The following is a 23,317-nucleotide window of genomic DNA, read 5'->3' on the forward strand; positions in this document are numbered from 1 at the left end:
TTAAAGAAGAAATGCTGTTTTTTTAAGATGCAATGACTGTCGGAGTATGTGAATAATTGAAGAAAAAGTGATTAAACTGGACGAGATTTTGTCTTTTTGGTGGGAAAGGTCTAGTCTGAAGCCAAAGTAGAAAGTGGAGGATGAGATGGTGTGTAATTTTAAAATTCCACCTTAGCACAGCCTGATCCAGGATGAAAGCACAGACAATACAATGGACAAAAAGCAAATTCTGTATTTTAAATATATATATATATTATATATATATATATATACTTATACTATATATATATATATGTATATATATATATATATATATATATATGTGTGTATATATATATATATACTTATACTATATATATATATATGTATATATATATATAGTATATCACATAACATTGGGAGCATCATCTTTCCGCCCGGCTTCGGTAGCTCACGAGAGGCTGGCTGCTTGAAAAGTAGATCTTGGGGTAAAAAAGTCTGGGCACCCCTGCTCTATACCTTTACCTCGAACAAAGTGAAGACTGATCAGAGATGCAGTCAAGAGCCCCATGATCACTCTGGATGAACTGCAGAGATCTACAGCTGAGGTGGGAGAGTCTGTCAATAGGACAACAATCAGTCATACACTGCACAAATCTTTATGGAAGAGTGGCAAGAAGAAAGCCATTTCTCAAAGATATCCATAAAAAGTCTCATTTAAAGTTTGCCACAAGCCACCTGGCAGACACACCAAACATGGGAAAAGGTGCTCTGGTCAGATGAAACTAAAATTGAACTTTTTGGCCACAATGCAAAACGATATGCTTGGTGTAAAAGCAACACAGCTCATCACCCTGAACACACCATCCTCACTGTCAAACATGGTGGTGGCAGCCTCATGGTTTGGGGCTGCTTTTCTTCAGCAGGTACAGGGAAGATGGTTAAAATTGATGGCAGGATGAATGGAGCCAAATAGGACCATTATGGAAGAAAACCTGTTGGAGCTGAAAAAGACCTGAGACTGGGATGGCGATTTATCTTCCAACAAGAAAATGATCCAAAACAAAAAGACAAATCTACCATGGAATGGTTCACAAATAAACGTATCCAGGTGTTCGAAAGCCCAAGTCAAAGTCTAGACCTTGATCCAATCGAGAATTTGTGGGCAGAGCTGAAGACTGCTGTTCACAAACGCTCTCCATCCAACCTCACTGAGCTCGAGCTGTTTTGCAAGGAAGAATGAGCAAAAATTTCAGTCTCTCGATTTGCAAAACTAATGGAGACATACCCCAAGCAACTTGCAATTGTAATTGCAGCAAAAGGTGGCGCTACAAAGCAAGGGGGACGAATAATATTGCTCACCCCACTTTTCAGGTTTTTATTTGTTAAAAAAGTTGTAAATATCCAATAAATTTCGTTCCACTTCACGGTTTTGTCACACTTTTCATTCAATTCAAATATATATATCTTCATGTTTGAAGCCTGAGATGTGGTGAAGGGCTGAAAAAAGGGGCCGAATACTTTCACAAGGCACTGTATACAAAACAAGACTTGGTTGAACTGCTAACTTATCTGTGAGAAAGCGCACACAACTTTTTTTTTTTGTTGTTTTTTTATTTGCCTGTGGTCTTGGTCTCTGTAGGAGTTGATTTTCCTTATCCTTATCATGTTGATGTGTGACATTTATAATAAATCTGGCTGAGCAAAGTTGTTTGAGAGGAGGGATTGATCTTCATGTATAAGATGTCACTCAGGCTCTTTCATGTGTGTGATGTGGCTCTTTGCCGTAAAAGAAAAAAATCTGGCTCTTGATCTTTGACTGGTTGACTACCCTTTCTCTGGTACACTTTATATTAATTAAGAAAGATGGCTACAATTATTTTACTAGTTTACGGATGTTAATGTTCAAGATATTACGCGAAGGAGTGATGTTAAGGATTATGTCACAACAGAATGAACCAACTTCAAAATCAGAAATGCCATTAAAAATGAATGTAAAATGCACTCCATATTTACATGGAAGATATATTTTGGACCCTTCCATGAGCCATCACCTTATTGTGGTAGAGAGGTTTGTGTGTACCAATGATCCGAGTAGCTAAGGTGTCTGAAGTTTCACGCCCCACTAGGGTCACCAATAGTGAAACGTTCATAGGTTAGGGATCAGACAAAGCACGGCTCCTTAACACCTATTTTGCGCAAAACTAATGGATTAAGGTTTCCCTTGCCTGGACATCGGTCACCGGCGCCCCCCCTAAGAGCCAGGTATGGAGGTGTGACTTGAAGGCTGGTGGCTGGCCCTCCACCCATGGGGTTCAGCTAGGTACAGCCCAAAAGGGTAACATGGGTCCCCTTCCCATGAGCTCACCACCTGTGGGAAGGGCCATAGGGGTTGGGTGCAGTGTGAGCTGTGCGGTGGCCAAAAGCAGATACCTTGCAATCCAATCCTCGGCCACAGAAGCTTTGCTCTGGAAATGTGGATTATCACCTCTCTGGCAGGGAAGGAGTCGAGCTCGTGTGTGAGGTTGAGAAGTTCCGGCTGGGACCCGACCCGACTGAAAGAACAACATTCCGGATAGAAGCAGCCGAAAAGAGTTTCCGCCGCTGGGTGTTCGGGCTCTCCCTTAGATATAGGGTGAGAAGGTTGGTCATCCGGGAGGAGCTCGCTATTGAGTTGCTGCTCCTCCGTATTGAGATGCGCCAGATGAGGTGGCTGTGGCATCTGATCCGGATGCCTCCCGGACGCGTCCCTGGTGAGGTGTTCCAAGCAAGACCCACCGGAAAGAGAACCCGGGGACGACCCAGGACACGCTGGAGAGACTATGCCTCTCAGCTGGCCTGGGAACGGCTCGGGATCACCTGCGGAAAGGCTGGATGAAATGGCTGGACGTCCCTGTTAAAGTTACTGCCCCCACCACCCGACCTCGGATAATTGGTAGATGAAAGAAAGTATGAATGCATTTGGGATTAGCCTTCGAAGTTTGAAATACTGAAAAATTAAGTGACACACAATGGTTTTCAGTTTTAAACTTGTCTGAAATCCATCCATCCAATAATACATCACAGAGGCAGGCAATGGAAATCAAAGCGGAATGCAAGAGATTCTTGACTACTATTCTTGATACACTAGAAGAACCCTGTGCAGCATCAGCAGAGGTTTTTTCGAAACAATGAAAGTGGTTAAGATAGTTTTCGTTCTCTCTCATAGGCAAATGTGCGTGTTGAAAATACCATAACCAAGTTGATTTTTTTTTTTTTAACAAAATAATGGTCAAAGAGTCAACAGGCCTCCATCCTATTTCTTCCGCTGTTGCTGCCATTAACATTTTAAAATGTTGTCGTTTTTTGAATATGGTTTTATGTCCTTTATTTTGAGGTATTTATTGAGGTATTAATTCCAGTACACTTTATATTCTTCTTAATTTCACTACTTTCTTGTGTATAAATGGTATGTGCTCTGGAAGGTATAGGTAGAGATTCAGATAATTTAGGTGGAAGACAAAAAAAGAGGAGGAAAAGCGGCTTAGTCACCAGAAGAAGAAGAGGAATGCACAGACCATACAGCTGTGTGTAGGGACTTTGAATGTTGGTACTATGACAGGAAAAGCTCAGGAGTTAGTTGACATGATCATGAGGAGATTGATATATTGTGCATCCAAGAGAGCAAGTGGAAAGGGAGTAAGGCTAGAAGTTTAGGTTCAGAGTTTAAATTATTTTATTTTATCATAGAGTAGATGGGAAGAGAAATGGAGTAGGGGTTATTTTAAAAGAAGAGCTGGCTAAAAATGTATTGGAGAAATTTGAAATTGATGGTGGTATGTATAATGTGGTATAGAGGCCCTGTAGCTCAGTGGTTAGAGCACTGGTTTGGTAAGCCAGGGGTTGTGGGTTCGTATCCCACGAGGGCCTCCACTCCACTCCCTGAGAAGGGTTGCGTCAGGAAGGGCATCCGGCGTAAAAATTGTGCCAGACATATATGTGCGTTCATCTGAGATGATACGCTGTGGCGACCCTGTAAGGGACAGGCCGAAAGAAACTTACTTACTTTATTATGTATAATGTAAGCGGCTATGCCCCACAGCTAGGATGTGACCCCAAGTTGAAAGAAATTCTGGAAGGAACTAGAGTAGCCCTGAGCATCCCAGACAGAGAGAGAGTTGTGATTGGTGCAGATTTCAATGGACATGTTGGTGAAGTAAACAGTGGCAATGAAGAAGTGATGGGCAAGTACGGCATTCAGCAACGGAACTTTGAGGGGCAAATGGTGGTAGACGCCGCAAAATGGATGGAATTGGCAGTGGTGAACACTTATTTCCAGAAAAGACAGGAACGTAGAGTGACCCACAAGAACAGAGGTAGAAGAAGGCAGGTGGATTATATTTTGTGCAGATCTGTATCTGAAGGAGGTTACCGACTAGAAGGTTGTGGTGGGGGAGAGTGTGGCTCGGCAGCATAGGATGGTGGTATGTAGGATAATTCTGGTCGCAGGTAGGAAGATTAAGAAGACGAAGGTAGAGCAGAGAATCTGGTGGTGGATGTTGAGAAAGGAAGACTGTTGTGGCCTTTCAGAAAGCGGTGAGACCTGCTCTTGATGGTCAGGAAGAGCTACCAGAAGACTGGAATACTACTGCCAAGGTATTCAGAGAGGCAGGCAGAGAGTACTTGGAATTTCTTCTGGTAGGAAAGGGGAGAAGGAGACTTGGTGGTGGAACCCCAAAATATGGGAAGTCATCCAAGGTAAGAGATTAGCGAAGAAGAAATGGGACACTGAGCAGACTGAGGAGATGCGTAAGGAATACATTGAGATGCATCTAAGGGCTAAGGTAGAGGTGGCGAAGGTAACACAAGAGCATATGATAACGTACTCCGGGTTGAATTCGAAAGAAGGAGAAAAGGATCTTTACGGGTTGGCCAGACAGAGGGATTGAGATGGGAAGGATGTGCAACAAGTAAAATTGATAGCGGATATATGGTGACTGGTGCCAATCGTGTGCTAAGTAGATGGAAAGAGTACTTTGAGAAGTTAATGAATGAAGAAAATGGGAGAGAAGGTAGAGTAGAAGAAACAATCGTGAATGACCGGGAATTGGCAATGATTAGTAAAGGAAAAGTGAGAAAGGCACTGAACAGAATGAAAAATAGAAAGACAGTTGGTTCTGATGACATACCAGTGGAGGTATGGAAGTAATTTGGTGAGGTGGCTGTGGAGTTTTTGACCAATTTATTCAATAGAATACTAGCGGGATAGAAGATGCCAGAAGAATGGAGGAAAAGTGTGGTCGTCCCCATTTTTAAGAACAAAGGCGGTTTCAGAACTGTGGAAACTACAGAGGAATAAAGATGATGAGCCATACAATAAATTTATGGGAAAGAGTAGTGGAAGCTAGACTCAGGACGGGAGTAAGTATCTGAGTGACAGGATGGTTTCATGCCTAGAAAAAGTACCACAGATGCATTGCTTGCTTTGAGGATACCCGTGGAAAACTACAGAGAAGGTCAAAAGGAGCTACATTGTATCTTTGTAGACCTAGGGAAAGCCTATGATAGAGTATCAAGAAAGGAACTGTGGTACTACATGCGCATGTCTGGTGTGGTGGAGAAATATGTTACAGTAGTTTAGGACATGTGTGAGGGCAGCAGAACAACGGTGAGATGTGCCAAAGGGTGTCAGAAGGTTAGCTGGGACTGCATCAGCGTTCTGCGCTGAGCCCCTTCCTGTTTGCGGTAGTAATGGATAGGTTGACAGATGAGGTTAGACTGAATCCCCTTGGACCATGATGTTCGCAGATGGTATTGTGATCTGCAGTGAAAACAGGGAACAGGCAGAGGAACAATTAGAAAGATGGAGGTACGCACTGGAAAGCAGAGGAATGAAGATTGGCCAAAGTAAAATAAAATATATGCGCGTGAATGAGAGGGGTGGAGGGGGAAGAGTGAAGCTCCAGGGAGAAGAGATAGCGAGGGTGGATGACGTCAAATACTTGGGGTCAACAGTGGTAAGGAAGTGAAGAAACTGGTCCAAGCGGGATGGAACAGTTGGCGGAAAGTGTCTGGTGTTCTACGTGACAGAAGAGTATCCACCTAGATGAAGGGCAAAGTTTATAAAACAGTGGTGAGGCCGCAATGTTGTACGGATTAGAGACGGTGGCACTGAAGAAACAAGCAGAACTGGAGGTAGCAGAAATTAAGATGTTGAGGTTCTCGCTTGGTGTGAACAGGCTGGATAGGATTAGAAAATGAGCTCATTAGAGGCACAGCCAAAGTTGGATGTTTTGGAAGTTAGAGAGTTAGATGGTTTGGACATGTCCAGAGGCGAGAGAATGAGTATATTGGTAGAAGGGTGCTGAGGATGGAGGTGCCAGGCAAAAGAGCGAGAGGAAGACCAAAGAAAAGGTTGATGGATGTTGTGAGGGAAGACATGAGGACAGTGGGTGTTCGAGAGGACGATGGACGAGATAGGCTTACATGGAAAAAGATGACATGCTCTGGCGACCCCTAATTGGACAAGCCGAAAGAAAAACAAGATGATGTCATAAATACTTTCCATATTTAATGGAAATAAAACTACCAGAATACCGTCAAGCACTTTTCTCTTGTCATTCATCTATCAACATATGTGAAAATGAATGAATCGTGGATCATTTTTAAGATCTCAGTTAAGAGGCCATGGATTAAAGGCTCTGGTTTTGCTGTCAATATTTTTTCTTCAGGCAAGAACATCGGTGCAGGAGCTTCAAATGGTTCATGGAAGAAATTGCATATGACATTCCTTTACACTATCCCCTGCCTCCAAAAAATGTTGAATGGGGAGAGGTAAGTAAACAAATAAGCTGTGCGCACAAATACAGTGACCATTAAGTGCAATCTGTGTACTTACATGTTTGCTTGAAGATTCGGGGCTTTGAGACAAGTTACTGTATTGACAGTATGGGACACACAAATGGAGGGAATGTGGAAACTGGACCATGTCACAGAATGGGTGGAAATCAGGTTAGAAAAACAGCAGCTAAACTCATGCACTCTACTGTATTTATTTAGTGAACACAAAATCTACATTTGGTCTTAATGAAGTATGAATATAATGCATGTTCTTATTGGAATCAGGAAGTTATATCTTAACAGTGAACATCTACATAAGATGGGCTTGATCTTAAATCTTTAAAGCTGTTATTTGCTTGTTTGCTCTGGACAATATACTCTTGTTTTGAAAGGATCTGAGATGGCAGAAGACAAGTGAAATCTGTACAGGTCCTTTTTTTATTCTCTACCAGTCCTAATGTTTAACCAATGTTCTGCAAGCTTTTGAGCAGCAGATGTATTGTTAGTGCAAGAACATTGCAATTTAAAGGATATTTGTAGGGGTGCAACTATTGACTATTTTAATAATTGACATTGCCATTTGTCTGTCTTTTTTTTTCCCCTCCCCAATTACTTGATTAATTGGACGAAAAATTTTCATCTCCTCATTCAAAAACAGGACATTTTCAAATTGACAGTGCAGAAAATGTGCATAAATAAATTGTGATTCAGTTGCTGGTTTGTTCCTTAACATAAAATTTTTTAAAGTTGTCACCGTCGCGATAACTTTAATCATAAAATTTTTTTCAGATGATATATTCCCCCCCCAAACTATCATAAGTCAAGATAACATCTTTATTTTTATAAAATGAAATGAATTTATGAAAATTAAGGTTCCCCCCCCTTCCTGGTTGTATTATTTTACTTTGTTGCTTTTAAATCAGTATTATTAGGATTAGTACTAAACCAGTAGTTATTTTGTTATTGTAATTTCCTAACTTTACATTGTTTTTATTTAAACTGTAATATGGATCTTCTGGGTCTTTAAACAGCTGCCAGAATACTGTGTGGTTTGTCCGTTGAAGATAATGAAATATACGTTGAAGTTCACTGCAGTCAACGACTGGTTGAATTACGTGTCCCACTGAGGTTATTCATAGAAAACAGTTGCCTTTGCCACGTTGTGCTAATTAGGGGCTACCACAGAACTACTTAGACAGAAGCGCTGATGTTTTAAACAACTTTGCAGCAGTACACCAAGCTGTATAGCTCCTTAGCTCGCAAATTTAGTAATTTATGGGCTTGCAAATATTCCCTTGTTTGTAAATGTTCAACATGTGCCACGGTTTTTAACTCTTTAATTTGTTGCTTGTAAGCATGCGGATAGCTTGTGAGCTCAGGTTTATTTTCCTTTAAGTGTCTCTGTTGTGTAACTAAGTGCTCCACATGAAGCAAGGCTGTGGATGATTGGACAGAACCAACACCTTCAAGAGTGTACAGATCCGCCAGCATTCCATGAGCCCATCAAGGCTAATGACACAGGCATCCAACTCTTTCAGCTCACTGTGTGAACCACGTAACAGCTCACCATAACATTGACGATTTGTCGAATCCAGAAAAACTATCATTTTGTCAATTAAAATTTTTGAATAATGATAAATGATTTATCATGACAAGCCTAAAATAATATTTAATATTGAGAGGCTGAAATTCCAAGGACAATTTTAAGTTTTACATGGTTCCCAAACAACCAAGTATTAAAAATCTGTTAATTAAATAAATTTTATCATTGATTAGATGTCCATTAATTGATTAATCGTTCCACCTCTATATTTGGCTGAGACAGCTTTTGATGGATGATTACTTTTACCAGCTACGTCTTCAGAATGTTTGTTTTCTCGATTCCTTTATCAGTAAGAGCCTTAACATAGTGAAAAGAGCTGAGGAATTTCTAGCACGGATTTTAACTGTTTTTATTACGAATTTTTTCTATGCCAACATCTTGATTGAAATGACATCCAATTTCAATGTGGTCGGGTAGCAGTGGCGATTGATGTTGATATCTCTTTGACTGCTGGTGTTGGTTGTAGCCATATTCATACTGGCAGACAATGGTGAGTACGGATATGGCCGAAGGCTCCAGGAATGTTTGTTGACCTGTGTGATTATGTGTATCTGTATGTAGTTGTTTCGTATCAATGAGGCCAACCAGCTGATGCAGTATGATCAATGTCTGACCAGAGGAAGTGATAATTCATCTGTCATCATCACACATTGCGACCAGAACCAGTACAGTGAATGGAGATATTTCAAGGTGAAACAAATCACACTAATTATCCCAACACATATAAAGAAATAAAGTCAACACTCTTTAAAATGAAGACGTGATTTTTCCGTTCATAGGCGGGATTCCGTCTTTTTAAATTGCATGAATAAAAAATACAACACAAAAAAAACAATTCCAGACCAATGCAACTGCGCACTTGTGTCACATTTTCAACGCACATGAAAACCTTTCCGGCGCAGTTAACCACAGCCTGACTTTTTTTTTTTTTTTTTTTTTTTTTTAAACACGGAAGCATGTCTGCTGCTCAGACTACTTCTATTTCCTTGTTGACCTGACTCCGCCCCCCTCTGGCTCTTCAAGGGGTACACTCATAATTACAAACACGGGCTACCCACGAGTGCTTTAGTTAGCGACAAAGTCTGGGCAACGTAGAGCAAAGAGAGTTATACATGCTGGTAATGTTTACTCTCGATAACAGTGGTAAAAGTAAAAAAGAAAAAAAAAAGTGCTGTTGCTTTAAAGAATGTTGGGGTATGTGAATAATAGAAGAAATAGTGGTGAAACTAGACGAGATTTTCTTTTTTTGAGTAAAAAAAAGGTCTGGTCCGAAGCCAAAGTAGAAAGTACAGGATGAGCTGGTGTATAATGTTAAAATTCCACGTTGGCAGAGCCTGAACGAGGTTGAAAGCACAGTCAATACAGTGTACAAAAAGCTAATTCTGTATTTTAAATATAGGAGGCAATATAACATTAACCTTTAAAAATGCTTGGGAGCATCATTCAGCTTTCTACATGCATTGCTAAAGATATTCTGCAAGCAATAATTCAGTTTTACACCAAGAAAAACAAGACAGGGATATCATGGGTTAAAAAAAATGATTGAAACAAAGCTGGAAGCGACCTTTCAATTTTATAATTATAGTTGGCTTGGTTTGGTTTGTAACGTATTTGTTTGTTTCTTGATATTTTCATTTTACATTTGCAAAAACATAAAATCGTTCTTAAAAATATTCTGATGGGAATGTAAATGCTGGAATCTGAATCTAATGAGCCATGTAGCTTCAATGGATGACACTGATCTGACCACAGTGCATACGTCTGTTGTTCACTGGTCAAAGAAGGGTGCTCATGGGCTTAGTGTCTTTGCTCAGACACGAGGTAAGAGTTCAAAAGCAATTGTAAAAATGTCTAATATTTACTGATAACCAAACGTGACGTTAACAATTGTTGTCAAATTCATGCGTCTCAATCATTTACAAAAACAAGAATGAAAATGTTTTTGAATGGATATGTTATGCATGGCATGACGCAAATCTGAATTAAATTTAGTTTCATTTCCAGGAGTTTACTTAGTTGAATCTGTATTTGAATTTGTAATTTTTTGGGGTAAAGGTATACACCTAAATAATGAACGATCATATTGTGTACATTTTGAAAACAGAATACCATTTATTTATAGATGTTTCTAGATATATTTCATTCAAAATACAATTTGTAAAACGTGTACGTTAAAATTGGTGATGATCCATTGATCATCCTTAGATCATTCTTGCAGCCCTCAGGCCCGTGGCTATTTTCAGTCTTTTTTTCATCCTGTCAAATCACATGCCTGAAAATGACACTTTTGTGATGTAAAAATGAGACCTTAAAGGAAGTATTGGGTCTTAATGGTCGATATAGTTGCTTTGTTTTGAGTCAGACATTGCTTAACCCAGGCTCCCGAATTCTTGAGAACTAAGGGAGACCTGACCAGCTCTCCCTTTAAAGGGTTAAAGCTGCCAATTGGTCCTGCGTATTACATAGTGAACCATAACTGGTAAAGCGAGCTTGCTTAACCCGGTGTTGAAGGAGACTCGCCTATGTGAAGCGTAGGCCCCATTCCAGTTAGGCTTTAATTTACGGGGTAATTGTTCATAGATATGAAATAAAATGCAATCCACAGTTTTGTTAGGCTAATCTCCCAGTAGTCTGAAGCACTTGTTTAACGATATAGGTTAAAGTCAACAGTCTAATATGACACCAAGGATCTGTTGTAGCTTTTACATATATGAGCCAAAATAACCTTTCAAAAATAGAATGACTAATAGTTCTGTGGATGTTTTTAAATGTGCTAACATTGGCAACAGTGCACCATCCATCCATCCAACTTCTACCGCTTATCCAAGATCGGCTCGGATGAGCAGTACCTTTACCAGGGACGCCCAGACTTCCCTTTCCCCAACCACTTCATCTAGCTCTTCCGGGAGCAACCCAAGGCGTTCCCAGGCTATGTCTCTCCCATGTTTCCTGGGTCATCCCCTGGGTCTCTTTCTCATGAGACGTGCCCGGAACACCTCACCAGGAAGACATCCGGGAGGCATCCGAGCAGATGCCCCTGCAACCTCGTGGCTCTTCTCAATGCGGAGGATCAGCGGCTCTATTCTAAGCCCCTCCCAGATAAGAGAGCTTCTCACCCTACCCTTAAGGGAGAGCATAGACACCCTGCATAGGAAACTCATTTCAGCTGCTTGTACCAGAATCTTGCTCTTACGGTCATGGCCCACAGCTCGTGACCATAGGTGAGGGTAGGAACGTAGATTGGCCGGTAAATTAAGAGCTTCACCTTTCAACTTAGCTCCTTCTTTACCACAACAGACCGATCCAAGGTCTGCATCACTCGGAGGCTCTACCGATCCACTTGTCGATCTTTCGTTACTTTTCTGCCCCCAAGATATTTGAACTCCTCCACTTAGGGCAGGATCTCATCCCTGACCTGGAAAGCGCATGTCACCGTTTTCCGCCTGAGGACTCAGATTTGGAGGTGTTGATTCTTATCCCTGCCACTTCACAGTCTGCTGCGAACTGCTCCAATGAGAGTTGATGAAGCCAACAGAACCACACCAACTGCAAAAGACAGAGACGCAATATTGAGGCCACCAAACTGGGCCCCCTCTACACCTCAACTGTGCTTAGAAATTCCGTCAAAATCAGAGACGAAGGGCAGCCTTGGCGGAGTCCAACTCTCACTGGAAACGAGTCTGACTTACTTCCGGCAATGCAGACCACACTGACACCGATCATACGGGGACCAAACAACCCGTATCAGGAGGTTTGGCACCCCATACTCCCTAAGCAACCTCCACAGAACTCCCTGAGGGAGACTGTCAAACGCCTTCTCGAAATCCACAAAACATATGTAGACTAGTTGGGCAAACTCATGCACCCTCGAGGATCCTGACAAGTGTGTAGAGCTGGTCCACTATTTCACAGCCGGGACGAAAATCACAGTGCTTCTCTTGAATATGAGATTCGACTTCCCGGCGGACCCTCCTCTCCAGCACCCCTGGATAGACCTTACCAGGGAGGCTGAGTGCGATCCCCCTGTACTTGGAACACACCCTGCGGTCTCCCATCTTAAAAAAGGGGAGACCACCACCCCAGTATGCCAATCCAGAGGCATTGTCCCTGATGCCCACACAATGTTGCAGAGGCATGTCAACCAGGGCAGTCACACAAGATCCACAGCCTTTAGGAACTTCGGCTGTATCTCATCCACTCCCGGGGCCTTTCCACCGAGGAGCTTTTTAACAATCAAAGTGCCTTCAACCCTTAGAAATAAGTGAGCCTGCCTCAAAGAACCCAGACTCTGCTTCATCATGATAAGGCGTGTCGGGGTAATTTAGGAGGTCTTTGAAGTATTCTCCCTACTGACTCACAACGTCCTCAGTCGAGGTCAGCACCGCTCCATTCTCATTATACAGAGTATTAATAGTGCACAACTTCACCGTCCTGAGACGCCAGATGTTGGACCAGTACTTCTTTCAAGCCATCCAGAAGTCTTTCTCTGTGGCCTCACTGAACTCTTCCCATGTCCAAGTTTTTGCTTCCCCTGCACATGGACTCCTCTAGATTCTACTCGCAGCATGTATGATTGTCTGTACAGGATGCCATTGTCTGGAGTTGTCTAGATGTGAAATCACATAAGCAGCTTTTACAGAGTCTCAGCTTGAAACAGCCATCGGAGTCATTCAGATTACAATAATAATGTACACTTTGGCGCTAATTTATTTCCAAGTTGTTGTGTTGAGAATTTTTAAAATATTTTTTTAATGAAAAATCAGCTTGGTTTGTCTGATACAAATATAAAATATAGGTCCTCTGGATTAGATATTTAACACTCAAAATAAGATGAACATACTTTTGACTACATTTGACAATATCAAGTTGTAACAAATTTGTAGTGTCGGTGAATGTTTTACATTATTTTTACTACCCTCCCTCTTTAGGATTTCAATATAAATATATTTTTTTTTGTACTAAACTAGCGTTAAAAGATCTTTTTGAAGGTTTGATTTGAAAAATGTTTGAAACGAAGTAACAATCATATATTTTTTAATAGATATTGACACCAAAACATCTCTCGACAGAATGTACCACTTTTTTTCTCAGTGTCTTTTTCCACTGTCCTTTCAGGATCTCCATCGCTTCACCCATGTACCAACAGGTAAATATTGGGCAATGAACTGGACTTGGCTTTGTTGGAATGTTTAATGATGCAACAAAATCATTTCTCAGACATATATAAACTGGCAAGGGGTTTGCTAAGGGATAACAGGTTGGTTATGGTAATTTAGTAATGAATTGCAAGTTTGCAACAGGAAAAAAAACCCTTTTGTCATATTTATTAAAATTGTCAGTATGACCTGACAGTAGTACGAAAAAATTATTCTGTCGAAAATCTCCCCTCTATGACCCCATCCTGTGCCTGTCAGGGGCCTCCCAACTCCGTATTCTCACGAGGGTCACGGGGAGTGCTGGAGCCTATCCCACCTGTCAATGGGCAGCAGGCGGTGTATACCCTGAACTGGTTGCCAGCCAATCGCAGGGACATGGAGACAAACAGCCACACTTGGAATCACACCGAGAGACAATTTAGTGTCCAATCAATGTTGCATGTTTATGGGATGTGGGAGGAAGCCGGAGTGCTTGGAGGAAACCTTCGCAGGCACGGGGAGAACATGCAAACTTGACATAGCCGTGTCCGGGATTAAACCCGGGACCTCAGAACTATGAGGCCAACGCTTTACCAGCTGACAAACAACAAAGACATGTTGTCTTAAAACCTCAACATGATGAAATATAGTTGAAACAAAATCAACTCACCCAATTTCTTCAGTTGGGAACAAAAAACAACACTGTGGGACATTTCCCGTTTCACCACAGGTTACAATTATGGAACCAATTGCCCAAAACTGCAAATACAGTACAAATGTGACAGCGTACAGCAGGGGTGTCAAACTCATTTTTATCGTGGGCCACATTGCAGTTACGGTTTCTGTCAGAGGGCAATTACGACTGTGAAACCATAAAAATCTTTCATTGAACCATCATATTTACACATTAAATTTATCAACTAGTTTTGTAATCCGAAATCAAGGGTAATAGGTTTTTCAACTATTGTTGAGGGCAATTATGACTGAAACCATAAAAATCTTTCATTGAACCATCATATTTACACATTAAACTTATGAACTATTTTTGTAATCAGAAATCAAGGGTAATGGGTTTTTCAACTGTTGATACTGTTGATATTTGGTACCACAGAAAGGCTTGCAATATCTCAACATCATTTATGACATGACAATTGGAATTTTTGGTAAAGGTTTTAACAAAAATCATTGAAGTTGATACACATGATTTGCCTTCGCGGGCCACAAAATCATGTGGTGGACTGGATCTGGCTCCCAGGCTTCGAGTTTGACACCTGTGGCGTACAGTATATGATGCTCGTTCACATTTCATAAAATATAGCGTTACTTACTATTGTAATAGATATAGCCATTGAACATGTTGACAAAGGCTGCAGATATTTGAAAAGTACAAATCTTGAATCAATACAGGCTGCTTTGATCTACTTATTGGAGCCCAGTCTTAAGTACCTGGTGCAGCAAGCAGGCCCTGTAGCATTTTGTCCCAGTTCTCAAATGCAATCGAAGATGGCATGGTTGTTCATAAGCATACTGTACTCTCAACCAGAAGAAAAAAAAGAGCATCAAAAGCCAAATGTAGCTGTTTTTCACTTGCAAACGCTCACTTGCACCAATGAGCTTCAGCGGAAAAAGACCCAACAGCAGAGCCGTACCAACCGGCCAGAGGAACTGTAAAACACACCTGCGTCACTAACAATGTGGTATTACAGTTGAAGCCAGAAGTTAACATACACTGCCCAAAAACACTAATTTCATATTTTGTCTCATTGTCTGAAGTCAAGTCAGACTACACCACTCTTGTTTTAGGTCAGTCAGGATCATCCAAATTGTTTAATTCTGTTAAATATCAAAATAATGAAAGCTAAAATATCTGAGAGAATTTTACATTATTTTCATCAGTCAAAACTTTACATCCATTCCCTTTGTATCGTGTAGCATTTCCTTGCTTCAAGCTTCTGACAGTCCTAGAAACTTGGCCAATTCCTCCTCTTGAATTCTGTTGCGGCTGCTTGATCCCCAATGTTTCTGCACGTAACTGATAGCTTGCAGTTTAAACTTTGCTTTGTAAGCGTGTCTCTCCGTTGGTGCCATTTTTAGGGGGTCCTTAGCCAAAACAATGTTGTTTAGCACAAAACACATACAGGCATTATATACCTTCTGGAGACGTGCCTTTAGCATACTGTCCCATGCCCACACTTCCCTCTGTAACGTCCACATGCTATCCTCTCACACGTCCGCTTTTCATTTATATAAGTAGCATGTCGGCAGGAAATACCCTTAGTCAGTTACTGATTTTGGACGACGGTGCACATATAAGGCGCTCCACATTGCAGGGCGGACTTTGGAGTAAATTTAAGACTTTTAAGTGCACCTTATAGTTGTGAAAATACAGTATATGTATGTATATATAGTGCATATCACAAGCAGTGTTTCATGTGGATTAGGAATGCCTTGGTTTTTATTTTGAAAATGTTCAATCTGCTGTGTTGAACCAAGACACCCTAGAAGAAGAGATATTTCTCAATTGGCTAATTAATTGGATGGATGGATGGATGGGTGGATGGATGGATGGATGGATGGATGGATGGATGGATGGATGGATGGATGGATGGATGGTATTGGATGGACGGATAGATGAGGGTTCTCTTATCTCTGTGGTTGAGATCACCAAAGTAGTTAAAAAGCTCTATGATGGCAAGGCCCCAGGGGTGGATGAGATGCATTTGAACTTCTTGGACGCTCTGGATGTCATGGGCCTGTCCTAGTTGACAGACTTCTACAAAATTGTGTGCACATTGCGGATAGAGCCTCGAGATTGGCAAACCAGGGTGGTGATCCCACTCTTTTAGAAGGGTTTTATCTAGGCCATGGAACAGTGATTCTGCTCTACACCCTCAGCAGGGTCCTCAAGGTGCATAGGAGTTTGCCCAACCATACTCATTTGTTTTGTGGACTTGTAAGAAGGGCTTGACCGTGTTCTTTAGGTAATTCCTTGGATGATGCTTCGGGAATATCAGGTACCTGGCTACTTGATTCAGGCTTTTTGTTCTCTGTATGATTGTGTCAGAATTTGGTCTGTATTGCCAGCAGTAAGTCACATTTCTTTCCAGTGAACTAAGCCAAGGCTCCCTATTGTTGATTCTTTTCATAACCACCGTAAAGGATAGAATTTCTTGGCGCAGATGGGGTCTTGAAGGGGTTCTGGTTTGCTTGATCATAGTATTACATTTCTGCTTTTTGCAGATGAGGTTGTTGATCATTCCATCAAGCCACATTGAGTAACGTGTTTCGCAGTTGAGTGTATGGCCTTGGGAAGAAAATCAGCACCTCCAAATCTGATACCATGGTACTCATTTTCAAAAGGGTGGGGTGCTCTTTCCAGATCAGAAATTAGATCCTGCCCCAAGTGGAGGAGTTCCAAGTATCTTTTTGTATTGATCACAATTAAGGGAAGATTGGATTGGGAGATCGACAGGTCCATGATGCAGACTGTATCAGTCAGCCGTGGTGTAGAAGGAGCTGAGGCAAAGGGTGAAGCTATTGATTTACCTGTTGACCTATGTTAGAAAACGGATAAATGCAGCCGAATTGAATTTCTGCCACAGTGGTTCTTGGGTCTCCCTCAGGAATAAGATTAGAAGCCCCATCACCTGTGAGGGGCTCAGATTCAAGTTACTACTCCTTCTTATTGAGGATACCCACATGTAATGGCTCAGCCATCTTGTTACGATGCCTCCTATAAGCCTTCCATGTGAGGTGTTCCAGGCATGTCGCACTCGGAAGAGGCCCTGAGGACAACACAAAGCACGCTGAAGGGACTAAATCTTCTGATTGGCTTGGGAATGCCTGGATGAGAGTAAGAGAGTGAAGTCTGGTTTTTCCTCCTTTAGCTGCTGTCCCAGTGACCCTCCCTCAGATAAGTATGGATGGATGGATGGATGATCATTTTGTAAAATTCTGCATTAAATTAGTCTTTTCATGCATGAAATGCAGTAACTGTGATGATTTTGCTGGCGCTTCCATATACATGCATAGTAATATTGTTTTTTTTTTGTTTTTTTTTCCCAGGCAAATGTTTAGATCGCTCAGACCTCCTCCACAAAGTGTTTGTATCCGATTGTGACACCAGTAAAAGTACTCAAAAGTGGGAGATGAACAACATCATGGCTGTATAACGACTGCTGAACTTGTATACAAAGAAAGTCATTTGGATTATGGTGAAGCAAATGGATCACCAATTATAATATGCAGTCATGCATGCCATAAATAACTGGGTTAATGGTGGGTCCTTTTTGATCAGCGCTATTCACTTGCCAGGGTATGGCAACCATCTTACCCACTCAAGACATGAATCAATGGGGGAAGGGGAGGGGGTGTTGAGTTGATGACGTACATTCCAGAAACACAATATTATGTGTTCCACTGTGCAACATGGCCTATGGTTGGGGTCCAGTTCTTTATGATACCATGCTTCTCACAGGAAAGATTTAAAAAATTTAAAAATGTATATATCCATCACGGCGGTGGGTTTGGTGGATGGGATTTTAATGCCGAGTCACTGATAGTGCTATTCTGTTTTATGCACCCTCCATTTTAATAATCCTGAATGAGTGCTATTTAGTCAAAAGAAAAGTAAGAGGTGTAATTAAAGTTTCCCTTCAGATTCATTATGAAGCAGGATCCCCACATACTGACAATCAGGTCAAGTTTTACCCCTTCCCCTGCCTTTGTGACCAAAGTCAGCCATGGTCTGAATTTCTCTGAAACATTATCCTAAACAACTATCTCGCGGTGGCGGTTGTGTCAATCGTGTGTTGTGTTTTCCTTGATGATCTGCAGGAAAAATAGTTTTGACTGAGTTCTATATTTTGAAGGTCCTATATTTTGGTCATTAAGACCTCCATGGGAAGACTCTGTAACATGGACTGGATTAGAAATGTCAATTTTATTTAAAAAGAAAAAAAAAACTTGGTTTTATCATACAAGTGTCCAGAAAAGACCACTCTGACAGCTAATTCTGTGTGACACAGTTTTGTATCCGCTTTGTCCATATTTGTCCTTCCTCTGATCGTTTCCTCTCTGTACAACACCCAAAGCGCACTAATTGTGAGAGCACACGTTTGTTGACACCGCTGGCTTGGGTGCAGAGAGGTAGCCTGAGATCTTTGCTAGTGACGTATATAAACTCGAGAAATTCCAAAGACTGGGTTTCAGCCCTCTCAGCAGAAAAATGTCTCTAACTCGGGAATGATTTTAAATCATATTACACATTTGGTAAGGCACCATGGAGCCAATTGCTAGTTTTTGTCTGTTGCTGCACAAATAAAGAAGCACCGTGTTGTGTTGAGAATGGGTCTCTGAAGACCACAACAATTAAGATAATACAGTTGAACCTCTACTTACGAAAACAATCCATTCCAGAAGTCATTTCGTAACGTGAAACTTTCATTAGTAGAAACGCATTTTTCATGTAAATAGCCTAAACCGTTCCAAACCCCCCACTGCCACCAAAAATAAGCATTCAACGTGTACATAATGTAAAAAATTATACGGAATTATGTTAATTTACCTTAAAAATAAGCATTCAAAATGTACATGATATAAAGAATAATAAAAAATGATGACTTACATTTGGTATTGAGTGCGTGGCGAGGAAAAAAAGGCATCAAGGCGGAGGCGCGCACATAATTCCACTAAAATTAATAAATTCCGCAAAACTATGAATTCAGAACAAACATTAACTTTCAATGTTTTCTGAAGTACCAATCCAAGGATGTTTGCCTTTGATGGTTTTTAATAATCATACAGAAATGTGCAAGGCAAACGTCATCCAAGTGAGTGATCGCCTGAGCAGTTAACACATTTTCCAGATGATACTTTTGAATAAATTCGGAAATGTTATGGACACTTTTTTTATTCTGTCTGATGGAGGAGTGGCTGCCTCCTCTTCTCTGCGGCAAACTGCCCCTTCATTGCTGCGTTACATCGCCTCCAGCCTCTCCATCAAAAGATCTTTGTGGTGCTCCTGAACCAACTCGTCAATGTCCTCAGCCTTTCCCAGTGAAACAATTTCCTCAACTTCAGCTTCAACCTCCACTTTGAATCTCTCAAATGTCCGTGTAGGAAGAGCAGCAGCACAGGCAGCCAGAGGCACGCACTTTTTTCATATTTTTCGATTTCCTGTTTTGTTGTGATGGACAAAACAACTCTCCTCTTCTCACTGGCACTGCCTTCAATTTCTTGGGGCCCATGGTGAAAAAAAGATGAATAAATCCAGATGATGTTGTACATCTTAATTGTGTGTGAGCAAAAGATTTGTTGAAGAATATTCAGGAAGTGCTTCAGGGGTAAAGATTGACACACCCACCCAACCTCACCCAAAAAAAGATTGACGTCACCAGGATGATGTGACGTGCTAGCCAATAGGGGAAGCAGCTCTGTCACACCACACAATTCAAGACATAGGAAGTGCATCTCTCCTAGCCAATGTGATGCCAGGAAGGGGCTACGGCGCTGGCAATGGGAGAGCAGCTTTCACGCCGCTTTCAAACCAAGATACAGTACAGGATGTTGATGTTCGGTGGAATCCAGGCCCTTTCGGATCCTAAATTTCTTTTTTAACTAGAGAAACATTTTTCGGGAGGTTTTTCATACCCTGAATCTTTTGTAAGTAGAGACGTTCATAAGTAGAGGTACCACTGTACAGACAATATAAAATACAGAATTAGTCTTTGTCAATGGTTATTAGCTATGGAAACAATATGATCATTGTTTCTTCACCCTTTATTCAACAAGGGCATAAATTTCAGATTTGATAAAAAGACCTCATGGAACCGCATCAAAACAAAATCTCAAAAGAACATACACAAGTTTATATACCTTGTGGGAAAAAAAACTAAATGTACAATTGCATTTTTTTTTTTCTGAAATTTCATGTACATGACTGGAACATGATCCAACCCCAATTTCAATACCGTTATGTTAAACAATAAAAACAATTAAATTGTTGGATTAATTGGATATAAAGTTGTTTCACATTTCCTCTTTGTTTTTAATGCTCTTTTGTCATGATGTGCTTGAACAATGATTCAATGAAGAGGCCCACTGGGTGCCATGGAAACACCAGTGATGCATCAGACAACAAAGACTGACGATCCTGAGTGGATGGTGAAGACATCACAAAGACTGACTTTGGCATTTTTTTGTCATGGTTGCTTGATTGACTCATGCTTTGTTGTCCTGTTTGCTTTGTTACATTGCGGACCGCCCTAAGGAAATAAAAAAAATAGGATTTGTGGAGGTGTGGGCAGGATGGGCTGGAGATGGTGAGAGACATGCCGTGTTCTTGCGAGCAAGAGTTCCTCTTGTCTTCCTTCCTTGTGAAATCGTACTTTAAATTTCCTAGGTTGAGTGAACCTGGCACACTGCTGACGTAATCTCTGACATAGTTTTCAACTGTCATCGGTTACATGAATTTGACAACAATGATGTGTAAATCATGTTCAATGTATATTTAATTGAGTTCACTGCAAAGGTGCAATGATTGGGTATAAAATGAGCTTCCCTGAATTGGCTGCACAAAGAAAGATGGGGAGAGGTTCACCTCTTTGTGAACAAGTGCATGAGAAAATGGTCAAAAAGTTTAAGGACAATGTTCCTGCATGTACACTTGTAAGGAATTTGGGAATTTCATCATCTCAAGTCCATCATATCAAAAGGTTCAGAGAATCTGAAAAAAAATCCATCCATGTAAGTAGCAAAGCTGAATAGCAATTTGCAACTTTGAATGTCCGTGATGTTTGACCCCGGCATTATCAAGCTCCTTAGTGCCACACCAGCATGCCACAAAGCATGCTAGGAGCATGTCAATAGCTTTAAAACTGCATGCTTTGTCAATTGTTTCGTGAGTCATTCTTTTGTTTTGTTTGCAAGTTATGCTATTCTGTTTGCTGTGGTGTGATAGATTTTGTTTCAATTACCCCGTGAGTGTGTACAACATCAATAATGACCTGACTGTGTAGGGCAATGTAAGCTTCTGCTTACAGATGTGAAATGCAATTGTTAGGGATCATAAGCGCCATCGTGTGATGGGTTACATCCACACCAAAACACGTGCTGACGTGTACTTTCTGTGTAGCCAGTGTGTATTAATACTGCACCGATTATTCACGGAATTTTGTTAACCGCAAGGGTGTAAGGAACGGAACCTCTGAATAATGGGAGAACACTGTATTTTTGTGAGTCATTTTGTTGTTTGTGTGAATTGGGAATAACAAAAATCAGTCATCTAATTTCCATTCCCTATATAATTGCCAAGTGTAAACGACGTGAGATGAGGTGTCAATCATTTTTGCAGGGTGTCAAGCATATTACTATTATCGGAGAACAAGTTGTATGTATCATTGTGAAAATCCATAATGGGTTAACACATCCGTGGGAAGCGTCCCATTTTTGGGACATCATGATTTTCACGCATTATATCCTTCAGTATATCAAAATATTTTAGTGTTTTATTCTGATTCTGGTTTTTGGGACGATCGACTAAGAAAACCCAAGTACCCTCTCGCGGGCAGCGTCCCACTTTTGGGATGAGATTATAAATGAGTAAAGTTATATAACTTAACCATAAATGAAAAAGAAGTGTTATTTCCCTGATTGTGGCCTGTTAGGAGACTTTTATCTCAATAAGGCAAAAAATTGCCACCCTGCCCAAGAATGGGTTAAAAATAGTATTTGACTATACTGAAAGTATACATGTATGAATGTTGGGAACTTATTCAATGAAAAATATCTTTGAAAATAATAAATGACCAAAAATGTGGGTTATTCCGTCAGGAAGGGCATCCGGCGTAAAAATTGTGCCAAACATATATATGCGTTCATCTGAGATGATACGCTGTGGCGACCCCGAAAAGGACAAGCCGAAAGGAAAACAACAACATTCTGTAAGGGTAATTATGTATGCTGTAAATGGGACAGTTTCTGAAAATTATTTAAAATTTTTTTCTTCAATCGCTCTTAATGGCATTTCAAATGTCGGGAAATGGGATTGATAAATTAATAAAATGATGTTTTACAAGAAATTGTATTTTTAGCATTTTTTTAATGTACCAGTGTCTTTTGTGGTCTAATACATCATATACATATATTAAATATATATACATATATAAAATACTGTATATACATATACAGTATTTTATGATCTGTTGACACATATGTCATCTTTTGAGGGTTTTTCCTGCTAGCAGAAAATTATAAGAGTTCCTGAACATTGGTTGTACTGGTTGTACTCAGGACACACAAAGCACCATGCAGTTAAGTTTTATAGTGAATTTAATACAAACTGCAGGAACACACAACTACAAAAATAAAACTATTGGTAAAACAGAGAAAGTTATGCATACAAAAGTGAAAAGAGGGCATGTGTGTGGTTGCGGGACTAAGTGTGAGCGTTTATGCAGGGGTGCTCAATGCGTCGATCCCATGACCGCTTGCCAGAAAAAAAAGATGTCACCTATCATCTATCCCATCGCTTGATTCAAGTGTCCCCAATATGTCAAACACTTTGAATGACTGACAAATCAGTTTGACCAATCTTGGCCTTTTCTGACGTGTCATTCTGCATATGGACATAGGGGTGGATTCTAGCAAGCTGGCAAGTAGGTCTCCTATTTGTGTCTGTTGCTCTCTCACCGATGTTGCTGCAATAATACACTCTTGCACATTCGTTCATTGCATTCACACAAAACATATAAAGGAAGGGGGGTGGCTGTAGTGGTACCAG

The 23,317-nt window shown here is 40.8% G+C and overlaps 1 protein-coding gene across 3 annotated transcripts in view; it reads left to right on the plus strand.

Moving 5' to 3' along the window:
• galnt7 (UDP-N-acetyl-alpha-D-galactosamine: polypeptide N-acetylgalactosaminyltransferase 7) overlaps positions 1 to 22,604 on the plus strand; it is a 113,108-nt gene extending 90,504 nt beyond the window's left edge. The window contains exons 11-15 of one of the 3 annotated variants that reach the window (XM_061830958.1): positions 6,690 to 6,792; positions 6,871 to 6,969; positions 8,963 to 9,091; positions 13,517 to 13,547; positions 17,602 to 22,604. In XM_061830958.1, coding sequence (XP_061686942.1) covers positions 6,690 to 6,792; positions 6,871 to 6,969; positions 8,963 to 9,091; positions 13,517 to 13,547; positions 17,602 to 17,708 — 469 coding nt within the window. In that variant the 3' untranslated portion in view covers positions 17,709 to 22,604. Of the gene's footprint in view, positions 1 to 6,689; positions 6,793 to 6,870; positions 6,970 to 8,962; positions 9,092 to 13,516; positions 13,548 to 17,601 lie in introns of those variants that run through there. The other 2 variants (XR_009796549.1, XM_061830959.1) reach the window with 2 other exon arrangements.
• Positions 22,605 to 23,317: the final 713 nt, after the last annotated feature.

Source organism: Syngnathoides biaculeatus, chromosome 9 (assembly GCF_019802595.1).
Source record: "Syngnathoides biaculeatus isolate LvHL_M chromosome 9, ASM1980259v1, whole genome shotgun sequence".
Lineage (NCBI taxonomy): Eukaryota > Metazoa > Chordata > Actinopteri > Syngnathiformes > Syngnathidae > Syngnathoides > Syngnathoides biaculeatus.